Here is a 13396-nt window from a genome sequence, read left to right as displayed (position 1 = left end):
TATTTATACTTATTTTTAATTATATGCAGATTAAGGGACAATTTTAGGTTGTCAGGTCATTGCCATAGTAAGGGTGGTAATTTTTGGATGTTGTCATGATGGTGATAAACTGCCTTGGCACTCTGATGGGCACGTCTTATGGAAAGCTGCTTCCACCCTGTCCCTGTTTTAGCCAGTCCTTAATTTGGTCCGATGTTTGAGGTCTGAGCTCCCACCTTCAGAGTCAAGTACTGCTTCCTACCTCAGAAGAACAAAATCCTTAATTTTTTTTTTCTTCAGACAGAGTTTCATTCTGTTGCCCAGGCTGGAGTGCAGTGGTATGATCTCAGCTCACTGCAACCTCTGCCTCCCGGGTTCAATCAATTCTCCTGACTCAGCCTCGAGAGTAGCTGGGATTACAGGTTTGCGCCACCACGCCCTGCTAATTTTTGTATTTTTAGCAGAGATGGGGCTTCACCATGTTGGCCAGGCTGGTCTCGAACTCCTGACCTCAGGTGAGGTGCCCTCCTTGGCCTCCCAAAGTGCTGGGATTACAGGTGTGAGCAACGGTGCCTGGCCCCAACATCCTCGAGTTTAATTAAAGGAAATATTATCTTGGTCCATCTAATTTATGTTTTTAATTATATTTTTTAGGTGTCAAATAACAACTGTATATATTTATGGGGTAAAATGCAATACTTTGATGTATGTGTACATTGTAGAAAGATTCAGTCAAGCTAATTAAAATATCCATATCCATTGCCTCACCAACTTATCACTTTTTTGTGTAGGGTGATCATGCTTAAAATCTATTTCTTTAGCAATTTTGAAATATATAACACATTAACTGTGGTCACCATGCCGTGCAATAGTAAATATTTCTGCATTATTCCTCAGAAGTCTCCTCATTATTTTACAGTTTCTATATACCTTTTCTCTTCCATTTTCTGTAAGTCTTCAAAATTCCCTCACTTGCCACCTTGTCACTTTTTTTTTACTTACTTTCAAAGCATCTTTTAAACACCCATGAGCCATAATTTAGGAATGACTGACCACATATAGTTTTGTGTATCATCCTCCTTGTTTTAAATTTAATATTCCAATTTAAAATTTGATCCAAAATGTGTATTTAGAAAAATTCAGAAAGTTTATCCCATTTTATAATGTATTTTAGAAACAGCAAAGTCTTAGAGATTTGATAATCCCACATATCATGTAATGAGCAGAACAAGCTGTCAAAAGAACAAAGAATGGACTAGGTCTCCAAAAGCTCATTTACAGAAAATGAAAAGGATAAAAAAATGCATTTGATTTGACAAGTTGTTACAGCGCTTATACTAACATGACAGAAAATATAATAAAATTGGTTCAACTATTACACTTTCATTTATTCCAAGGACTATGACCAAGTTTCTACATGTTGACTTACAGCTTACGTACCCACTTTTGAGGTGTGATTTGGGAAGACCTAAAAGTTCCCATTATTTCTGTACTTTATACCACAAACACAACACACTATCTAAAATTTCTATCATTAGATATACTCCCTTAGGTAAAGCAATGGGCAGATGTCCTTTTTAAATGCCTGGGGTAATTAACACAGAATTCTTCAGGAGCATTAAAATATGAAATAGAAATTCTTTATTTAGACTAGCTCATGCAGGGATGTGCCTGGAGGTGGAAACTCAAGATAAAGGGTGAAACAGAGAAAGTTTTGTTGGGACTGGGTATCAGAATACACCTCTGCATAAGCCTGAAGGAACAAACTGGGGACCAGCCAGAGACAGCATGGAGACATGAGGGGCTGGTGCAACTGTAGTGGGACATATGGAAGAGGGGTGCAACATTTATTAAAGAAAGTAAAGAGCACAAATGTTAAAAATTTGCTTATTTACCATTTTGAAATAAAACTACCCTCTAGCTTACATGAAATCACCTCCTCCTATCTTGACACTACCACCATTTTCTCTTGTAAGTCTGCGCCTCCACAGACTTTTTTATCTTTCATGGCTCAAATCACAGTTCATAATTGAATACTTGCTTGAATCCTTATTTGTGAAGTCCAGTTTCCCCCACAGGTTGTAAATGTCATTAGGCATAGTTATCCTGGCCCCTTATTTTCATTAGTGTGCATTTGACACCCTAAAAATTTATGCACACAATACCTAAATTTAACTGTTTAATTTGCCCGGTAAACATTTATCAAGTGCAATGATTAAAAGGATAGGATATGAAGTCAGACAGTCATGAATTTGAATACTGGCTTTACCACTGCGTAGTATATTATTTGTTCTTGCTACTAAGAATCTTTTTTTCCAGTCTGTAAAATGATAATAGCCCCCATTTTATGTAGAAGTAACTAAGATATTGAATGTAAAATATTTTGCACCATGCCTGGCATATAGCAAATGCTCATTAAATAATAATAAATATAAAATTATTATAATAATTTTTATTTAAAGCAGATAACTACTCATAATATAATTGATATAAAAGAGTATCTCACTGTGTTATTAACTTTCATTTTCCTAATTACTTGTAAGCCATTTGTGTTTTCTCTTGTGAAAAAAAATCTTTTGCTCATTTTGCTATTGGGCTTTATGACTTTTCTCTTCTTTCTCATATTGGTATCGGTCATCCCTAAGATCTATACATAAATCCTGGACGCTAATATTTTGTTGATTATATATGTAGCAAATATCTCCTCCCAGTTATGGCTTCCTTTTTTCATTTTCATGGTGTTTTGGATGAACAAAGTTTTGACGAAATACAATTCAAAAATCTTTTTCTGTATGTATTTGAAGACATTTTCTTTTAATTTCTTCTGAGATTTTAAAAATTTGACTTGAACTTTTAAGTTTTTAATACATATGGAATTTAGTTTTACATATACTGTGAAGACTTGATGAATTTTTTTCACATTCAGAATCAATTGTCAAAATAATTAGTTTATCCATTCCTTATTGATTTGCAATGCCAACTCTTTATAACTTTAGGTTTAATATTTATGTGAACTTCTGGGCTCTCTACTTTGTTCTATTGATTACTATGTCTATTCTTATGCCAAAACATGCTGTTTTAAATACTGTCTTTGCAACAAATTTGATATATTGCAGGGCAAATGTCTCTGACTTGATTTCCTTATACAGTGTTTTGACTAACTTTTGCTACTTGTTTCTAAAATTTAATTTTATAATCATTTTCCTAAATTCCCTAAAGTGCACTGTTGATGAGAATTGCCTAGCTGTAGATTAATTTGTGAAAAATTGACATTATGACATTGATTCTTCATAGGCGTGGCCATGGTTCCTTACATATTTAGTTAGATCTCATTCAGTATATTTAAAGAAGTCTTCCAATTTTCTCTGTATATATCCTACTCAACTCTTTAACAATAGTTCTTTCAAATTATCTTATAATTTGATGCTTTGTAAAAAAGTTTTTTACAGCTGCGAACAATGTATTTCCAGTGAATAAAATTATAATTGATTTCTAAATATCAATCTTACATGCAGCCTTTGTCAAAAGTTTCTCATTATTTCTTGTAACTTAACAGTAAATTATCTTGTATTATCTATATGAATAATCAATGGCAGGTTCTTTACTTTGACACGTATGTATTTTTTTCTATATGTGAGTTTTTTCCTTATCTCACTACATTGCTCAGGCCCTCCCATATAATGTTGTATAACTACAGCTCGCTGGCCAAATCTGGGCTGCCACTTGCTTTGTTACTGCTCATGAGCTAAAAATGGTTTTTATATTATTAAATAGTTTGGAAAATATCAAAGGAAGGAAATATTTGACACATAAAAATATATGACATGCAAATTCCATAATTAAAGTTTTATTGTAATACAGCCCAGTCATTTGTTTACATCTCTTCTATGACTGCTTTCAAGCTAAATCAATAAAGTTGAGTAGCTGCCACAGGTGGTTTGGCACACAAAGATTAAATATTTAGTATCTAGCTCTTTCCAGAAAAAAATGTTGCCAACCTGTGTATACAGAAACAAGATACTGATTGTTATTATCACATAAATGAGTCTTGAATTTTTTCAAATGCATCTTCTCCATCCAATAAGATGATCAAATGGTTTCTCTCCTTTTCGGGGATTAACGTGGTGGGTAAAATGTATGTTTAGATTTCTTTTAAGTCTTGCGTTCCTAGAATAAATATCACCTGGCCATGATTAATTATGGTTTTATACATTGCTATGTTCATTTTACAAATACTTGCCACATATATTTTGCACGTAAGTTTATAAGTAGAATTAAATTCCACTTTTTGGTTTTTTTACTGCATTTATTGGATATTAGTTTTCATGTTATGCTTGACGTCTAGAATAATTTGGGAAATATTCTCTCTTTTTCTATTTTCTGAAAGAGTTGGCATACAATTGGAAGAAACTGTATCTTTAAAACTTGGAAAAATTCTCCTATAAAACTTTCAGAGCCAAGTGTTTTCTGTATGATGGCAATTTTAAACTACTAATACAATTTCTTTAGTAATTGTAAGAATATGTAGCTTTCTATTTTACAAGTCAGTTTAAGTTCTGTTTATCAGGACTGTCCATTTCATTTTAAATTTACTACATAAAATTACTCATAGTATTATCTTAACAATTTTAATTTCTACTATGTTTATCAATTTTTCTTTTGTTCAAATATTATTAATTTTTTACTTTATTTCTATTTAATTGTGTTAATCCTTGTGGAAGTTTGCATAGTTTATTGGTCTTTCCTAAGAACTCTGTGAATTTCCTCTATCATATATATGGTTTCCATTTTATTACTCTTTTCCTACATTTTTGATTAGTTTATTCTGTTCTTTATATATTTTTTTAAATTTGGATGAAAAGCTCTTAATCTACATTTTGTCTTTTCTAATATAAGCATAAAAGACTATAAACTCCCTTAAGTATCATCTGTTTGCATCCTATGTGTTTGAAATTTATTTATTTAGCAATCAGTATTAAAGAATTAACTATTTATTTATTTATTTATTGTTGAGATGGAGTCTTACTCCGTAGCCCAGGCTGGCATGCAGTGGCACGATCTCGGCTCCCTGCAACCTCCGCTTCCTGGGTTCAAGCGATTCTCCTGCCTCAGCCTCCCGAGTATCTGGGACCACAGGCATGCGCGACCACGCCCGAATAATTTTTGTATTTATAACAGAGACGGGGTTTCACCGTGTTGGCCAGGCTGGTCTTGAACCCCTGACCTCAGATGATCCACCTGCCTCAGTCTCCCAAAGTGCTAGGATTACAGGCGTGAGCCACCACGTCAGCCAACAACTTTTTATGATTAATTTTGATACATTTATTATTATTATTATTATTATTTTGAGACGGATTTTCACTCTTGTTGCCCAGGCTGGAGTGTAATGGCACAATCTCCGCTCACTGCAACCTCTGCCTCCGAGGTTCAAGCGATTCTCCTGCCTCAGTCTCCCAAGTAGCTGGGATTACAGGCGTCTGCCACCACGCAGTAGAGACAGGGTTTCACTATGTTGTCCAGGCTGGTCTCAAACTCCTGGCCTCAGGCGATCCACCTGCCTCGGCCTCCCAAAGTGCTGGGATTACAGGCGTGAGCCACCGCACCCGGCCAAATGTATTATTTTTAACTTTACTCATAAATGTCTAAGGAGATATAGACATTTTTGTTTTGTTTGTTTTGTTTTCTGACTTCTAATTTAGTTGTTTTGTTGTCAGGAACATGGTTTATATCATGTCAGTTCATTGTAATAAAAGGCTTGCTTTATGATCTCATAAGATTTTATACAGTTTATGTTTTAATGTATATAAGTTACAAGTTTTAATGTTTCTGTATGCTTAAGAAGATGGTGTAATTTATAATTTGGGACATGTGCATATATATCTGTATGTACACATATATATGCATATATACATATATGCTAGATCAAGTTTATTAAGCCTGTCAATCATCACCATTATTTTAATTTTTGATTTGCCAAAATTGATGTGTTGATATCTATAGACCTAGATATATATATATGGATATAAGTAATCTCTATCTAAGAACACTATTTGTCTTAAGGTCTCTTTTGCCTACTATACTCAATGTTTCATTGTGCTAGTATATGCCTGTAATCAATAATTTTTTTATTATTTAGTTTCTATCTTGACTATCTTTTAGTTTTTAATGTGTTTCATTTGAAATATATGTAAGCATCGTTTTCTAAATCTAATCTTCTGTCTGTCCTAACTGAAAAATGTAATACATATATGGTTATTGTAATCAATTATATTTTTTACCTCTTTCTAGTATCTCTTTGTTTTTTAATTGTTATATTTTTTTCGACTGCTTTCTTTTTCTCTCTACCTGCCTTTTTAGTTGATTGAAGACTTTTGTTTATTTTTTCTTATTCTATTTTTTCTGCTCCTTTTCTTGAAGGCCAAACCACTATATCTAACCTTTTATTTGAAATTTTATTTTTATTATACTTTAAATAGACCATGCATATTTAATTTAAAATATACTTGATATTTTATTTATTACAGCACATATTTTAACTATCATGCAATATACTGAGTTAGAGAATTTTAATTCAGACTTCTGAACTTCAGACATACATAATATTGTTATAAAACATTTTAGTTTCCATGATTCTTTTATACTCTTTAATTAGGTATCATAATTTTATTAGCATTGCTATTAATATTTCATACAGGGAATGTTTGTTTGACTTTACATATTTACCTGTTTTGTTGTTATTCACCATTCCTTCTTGCAACTCAGAGCCTCTCCATGAAATCATTTTCCTTTTTTCTGAATTACATCCTTTCTAGAATGTTCAATAGAAATAAACTCTCAGTTTCAGTTTATTTAAAATATCTCTTTATTATCCTTGTTCTGAAATAATACTCTTCCTGGTAGTTTTTGTTTGTTCCTGTGAATCTCATTGTTTCTACTATGTATTAATATATTCAGTTGACTAGAAGTTAATAGATCTTCATCTCTATAAAACTTGTGTCCCAGTTTAAGATTGCTTTTTTCCAGAGACAATTTGCACTAGTTTCTTCTGCAAGCCAAGGGGAAAACAAAAACGTAGGAGTCCTCAGCTCTACTCAAGGCTTAGAGAGTATACATGCAGAGATCATTCACTTACCTGGAATTGGTGGCTACTCACTACTCAAGTTTCACTCATGGTTCTCCAGATTCTCTCATGGGAATTTCTTATGTGTTCTAAACCCATCAATGCAATAAAAATATTTGTATAAAGAATTGATTTTGTTTTAAAATTAAAGCACTCTTCAGAGTGTCTAGTGAACTTTTTTTCATAATTTTTCATTACATTTTGCCTATTCTCAAAATACATGGAATAAATTAACTAGGCCAAAAAACTCAAAACCCTATCTATAATGTTGTATCTCTATGTTAGAAACAGTGCAAAAACAAAAATATCTTTCTATATTAAGAATGAGTATTTTATATTGAATCCAGTTTGGTAGAACTATACTTGTTCCTTGCATGAGACAATCAAGGTTCAAATGACACTAAGTCACATAGCCCAGTAATACCTAGATCTGCTTAGGTTTTCAAATATCCAGTGATCCTTCCTTCTACTGCTACCATAATAAATTTCCAGAGTGTGGTAGAACATCTGTAGTTTCCTTAATATGAGTCAATAGTATTCCATTTATATTAATCATTGCTATTTATGTTCTTTTTAGATTCTTTGAGTATCTTCAATTTAGTTCACAATGTTTTCTGGAAGAATGGTATTAGTTACTAATGTAGAAAAAGCATTGTTTTATTATAAATATATTTGATAATATTTGTCATAACCTGGATTTAATTATATATACCAGTGCAAGCCAGCAAATGAGTTTATAAATTTTGGGCATCTGTGACAATTTGCACTACTTTTCAGATTTTCTTCTTACTCTTGCCATTCTTCTAGTGCTAGAACAATTCTAGATCACTAACAAGAAGCTAAGACAATAATAGGGTCAGAGTTTTGCATTCTAAATGAAGCTTATACTTTCTGACCCATGATTTTTATAGCTGTAGACTAGTTTCCACACTTAGGCTGTCCCACATTGCATGATTGTGTGGCGTATTTTATTTACATTTGTAGTTGAATTTTTGCAAATTGTTTAAAACAAATAACTTCATAAGCATTTATGTTTACTTGTGTGTAAAAGAAATAAAAATGCTGGGGGTATTTATAATGAAATTTAATGTTTTAAAAGTAAAAATATACTATATTTCTTCTTGAAATTTTGAAATAAACCAATGAGCTCTATTAATTAATCTTTTTCGAATAATGTTTTTATTGTGAATTAATTTTAGGTAAATGTAATTTTTAAAGCATTTTCTTGATTTTTTGCATTAAAATAAGTGGGTCTCAGAAGACTATAAAGATATACTGTGGATAATCATCAGAGAAAATTGCTCAACCACAGCTCATAAATGAAAACCAAAAGTGCCAACTTAGACCATTTATTTGGCCACATTTTAAAATCAAGGGACTTAATTACTTTTGGGCAAAAGACTGACAAGCAGGCAAGGAAGTGTATGCTTCAAAAATATGTTCATCTCTATGTTTGACAGTGTAATCTTTCATATTTAGCTGTCATGTAATTCTATCTTCAACCATTTTTGAACAATTATTCATTTGAGAAAAGTTAGATTTTTATTGTGAGGGTAATTTTATTATATAATTTTGTTTTATTATTGGTTTAACAATTTTTTCAATCACAAGGAACAATAATTTTAGAATTAATCACATATGTTCATTCATTTATTTCTTATTGAACTGTTCATGGGATTTCAGTGTGAATTTTAGCAACTTAAGCAAAATATATAAACTACTGTCTTTACACATTTTTATCAAAATCTACCAGAATGCAGTAATTTTATTTCAGAACCAAATTATCAAACTAAGAAGGTTTTAAGTTTTGCAGGTTGTTACTACTATTAAATATGAAAAAAGATGAATTATTATCTGTTATATGTAATAGTGTGTATTATCATTATAAAGTATACAAAGAAATACATTTGCATATTCATGTAAAAGGATAGACTTGATTTTTAACTATTCAGTACAAAAATTAATAGTGTCTGTGTAGATCAGCTTTCTCTCTGTCATACCATGGTTTTATATATTAGCAGAGATCCAAATGCAGAATTATCGAATATATTATTTTTATATAATTAGAGTAATTAAATAATTCTTCTTTAATTTTCTTAAATGCCAGCACCAAAATTGGGAGTGCACGTGGGTCTTATTTTTCTTAAGTACATCTAAGCAGTTAATAAAAGATATTTCCAGAAATGAGCTATGTGATCTTTAACACTAGTCTGTGAAATGGATTTGGTAATAAAGAAATATCTCATTACTTTTGATATTTGTATATTGTACATGTATAGCTTTGTAACTGAGTACTATAAATAGCTCAGTATTAACTGGATTTTTTATATCTGTCATTCCTGCCTTGCCAAAAATCTGTGGAGTAGTTTATAATTGCTATTGTTTGGGTTATTACAATAAACAGAACTGATAAGGCTTATGCTATTTGCCTTGTGAGCTGCACTTCACATCACTCTGTTGAATTAAAATTGCATGCACATACCTTCACTTATCAGTTTTATCTATCTGTCAGAAATTGAGAAACACAGTATGCTTTCAGTATGTGAAAACTTACAACAAGCAGATTGAAATCGTAACCATTATTTGAATATTCTAGTGCAAATAAATGAATGTATTTGTGCTATTATCTATCTACCTTCTTTCTATCTAAAATAAATTCCTATAGGAAAAGCTCATTATTTTTTCCAGATGGCCTTTATCATATTTTGTCAAAGCTTTAAATATGATTTTAATTAGATTACCTAAGGTGCAAATGCAAATCTACAGGATACAGCATTTTTTTCTCTTCTTTGTCAAATGTGAATAAATCTTAGAGCTGCTTCTACAGTTGTACTATTTGTTTGACTGTGTTTGTAGATAGGAAATACAGACTTCTGAAATGCCTTCATCTTCTCCCAAAATATTATTTGTAATATTTCTATTCTTAGGTTGCAGGCTTCTTACCTAAGAAACTTCCAAACTCTCTGCCAATTATATCAGATGAACTCTCAAATTTTCAGGTACCTGTGATGAATTAATCCATGCATACACGTGCATCTTTCAGAAATACTGTAACCTCTAACAGTTGTCACACATTGTCACCACCATGTACCTACTCCCAATTCCCACTCCAGTGTACTGAGAAGTGTTTTTTTTTTTTTTTAGATTTTATTTTTTAGAGGAGTTTTGGGGCTTACAGCAAAATGGAGTGGAAGGTACAGAGAGTTTCTGAATACCCCCTTTCCACATACATGCATAGCCTCCTCCATTATCAACAACCCATGCCAGCTGGTACATTTGTTACAACTGATGAACCTATATTGACACATCATCATCACTCCAAGTTCATACTTTAGGGTTCACTCTTGGTGTTGTACATTCTATGGGTTTGGACGAATGTATAATGGCATGTATCTGCCATTGTGGTATCATACAAAATATTTTCACCGCCCTAAAAACCCTGTGTGCTCTGCTAATTTATCCTGGGAGGTAATTTTTACTTCAAAAATTTGGAATTGTTCCACACTTTTCATACTTGTCCTACATGTTGTATTAATAAAGATTGTTTATTGCAGCGATTCTGTTAATTTTCTGTTTGGATTCTATATCTAATGGGTTTTCATGTTGCATGTGGAGAAATTCTATGTTCTTTTCAACTACCAGTTGAAACTGGATCTGTATAAATTCCAGTTTTTATAAAGATGTTTTTCATCCAAAAAAGTATAAATAAGGTATTTTCAAAAATCCCTTTCACAGATTTGAATCCAGCAGTTGTATGTTTTCACAAATCCAGAATGAACAAATCATTATTCATAGACAAAGAACTATGAGTGCTGTTCATGCACTGTCTACCCTGCCAGTTACTATCATCTTTGTATTCTAAAGGACTTTTTGTTTTCAGTATTGACTGGTCTTTGTTTCCTGGCAAAACAATTTATAGTTCATTTTCAGATAACTATACATATGGTATTTGTATTTTAATTAAAAAGACTGTTGTGATGTCTGATTCTTATAAGGAGAAATTCATTATAAGGACACTTCTCATTTCCTTGAAACGTTCCCTTTCTTTTTTTCCAGGGTTCTTAAATTGCAAAAGCCAGTTAAATGATGTGCTTTGGGGAGTTAATTTTTGGTACCATATGTCTCTAAAAATGATTTAATTTTATCCAAAGTGTGTTTTCAATGATATTTATGTTCTGTAAGACACAGACACAATTTAAGGAATTTTTAAGGAAAAAACATACTAGTCGTTATTTCAACACATTAGCATATGATACGTGTATAAGCTGACAAAAATATCTGTTTATTAAGGTTAATATATTTTTAACATCTGAGCTCTATGGTTACCTTTTGAAACTAGCAAATTCAAATTCTCATGAAAATATTTTACATATGGCAATCTTTAATTTCATATGAAATGTTATGAAGTCACTAACCAACAACTGTGTTAATTGTATGAGTGGGATGAAGGAAAATACCAATAATTTTATGAGGCAGCTGAAAGTAGTAATTTTTTCCTTAATGATATAAACTCAGTATTTCAGATATTTTATTTATTATAGGTAAGATCACATTTAGTGGGTATATAACAAAAATATTGTACAAAAAGCCATTTTTGTATTTTGGCAGATGGTCACGTATAATAGGATACCCTTAACAAACAAATTATAATAAATTCTCTGAAAGTAAATCATTCTAAGCCACAAAATGTGGAGGATGCCTTTCTTGCAGAGATGTCACCTTAACATAGGTTTTGTTCTTTAATGAAACAACTAAGCATGCAGTAATTTACAGAGTTATATATAAACTATAAGTAAACAAGTTTCTAATAAATTTCTGTGTAACCTTACCAGCTTTGTAAATCCTGACATTTTCTATATTTGTTTTGCATGTTTAAACCAGTATAGATGCATTCAAAATCCTCAGTCTGCCTCTTCCTATTATTATTCCCCTCCTTTCTCGTGGTTAATTAACCTTTTGTGTTTACCATTCCAATTTTTTTAATGCCATTTTTACATAGTGATAAAATTAAAACAAAAAGTATTATTTGTAAGATTTTTTTGTTTCTCTAACATACATACCACCTGCAATTTTAATGTGTTTATTTTATTTTATTTTTTTAGAGACAGAGTCTAACTATGTTGCTTAAGATGGTTTCAAATTCTTGAGCTCGAGCAATCCTCTTTGGCTTGGCCTCCCAAAGTGCTGGGATTACAGACATGAGCCACCACATACGGCCAGTGTGTTTATTTTAAATGCTGTGGTTTAGGGTATGAACATACCATAATGTATTTTTCATTACTTCAAAGACAATTAGATTGTTTCCAAATTTTTACTATAGCAAGTCTAGAGTATGTAGCTTTAAGTATAATTGCTGGATCAAAGGGAAAGTACAACTTCATTTTCAATACGAAATTGTAGTTTGTTCTCCAAAGTTTTTGTATCAAATTATACGCAAATTTGAACAGCATATGAGTTTAATTTTTTTCACATCTTTACCAAAATTTGATATTGACAGATTTTGTTAGTATTTGACAATATGATGAGTTTGAATTTTATTTATTCATATCCTACTATTAAAGTTGAAAAACTTTTCAAATGTTTTCAGGCCAAATAGCTTTCCTTTTATGTGAATTGCCTATGTGTATAATTTGCCCATGTTTTTCTGGTATACTGTTTCTATTTTTATTATTGACTTATAGGGGCTTTTTATATGTTAAAGAAATTAATCCTTGTCTGCTGTGTTATTAAAATCTTCTCTAAACCTGCAGCTTATATGGTTACTCTGTTTAAATTTAACTTAAAAAAATTAAATGTGGTTAGATTTGTCAATTTTTTTCCATTAGAAGTTATCATTTTAATTTTTATTTAAAAATTCTTCCTTTCCTCAAAGCCATAAAGTTGTGTCATGTTTTTTTAAAAAATTGTTAAAGATTAACTTTCCTCATTTCAATCTACTTTACTTTTATTTTCCTTATGTTGTGAGTTAAGGATCTCATTTTATTTTATTTTGCATGGAGCTAGCCAATTATTAGCCATCCTTTCCGCACTGATTTGTAGTGATATCTCTGTCATATGTTACATTTTATATGCATGTGTCTGTTACTCAGCTCTCTTTGCTGATCAAATGCTCTCTTTGGATGATCCCAATATTACTCTTAATTCCTACAGCTTTAAGATAAATTATATATATCACATGTCAAATTTTCAGGCTTGTTCTCTTGTTTCACAGTTGTCTCATTACATATTCTCAGTCCTTTATTCTTCCATGTGAATTTTAGATCAACTTTCTTGAAACCTGATGAGATTGTAGACTAC

General features: G+C 31.4%; 1 protein-coding gene across 3 annotated transcripts in view; it reads left to right on the top strand.

Annotated features, from left to right (window-relative positions):
- CCDC178 (coiled-coil domain containing 178) overlaps positions 1-13396 on the top strand; it is a 503460-nt gene that overhangs the window by 447811 nt on the left and 42253 nt on the right. The window contains exon 22 of one of the 3 annotated variants that reach the window (XM_057300489.1): positions 10027-10098. The exons of the other annotated variants lie outside the window; for them this stretch is intronic. Coding sequence (XP_057156472.1) covers positions 10027-10098 — 72 coding nt within the window. The remainder of the gene's footprint in view (positions 1-10026; positions 10099-13396) is intronic. 3 annotated transcript variants of the gene reach the window in all.

The sequence above is a fragment of the Pan paniscus genome, chromosome 17 (genome assembly GCF_029289425.2).
Source record: "Pan paniscus chromosome 17, NHGRI_mPanPan1-v2.0_pri, whole genome shotgun sequence".
Lineage (NCBI taxonomy): Eukaryota > Metazoa > Chordata > Mammalia > Primates > Hominidae > Pan > Pan paniscus.
The sequence above is the reverse complement of the archived record's forward strand: the minus strand, read 5'-3'. Positions and strand labels throughout refer to the sequence as shown.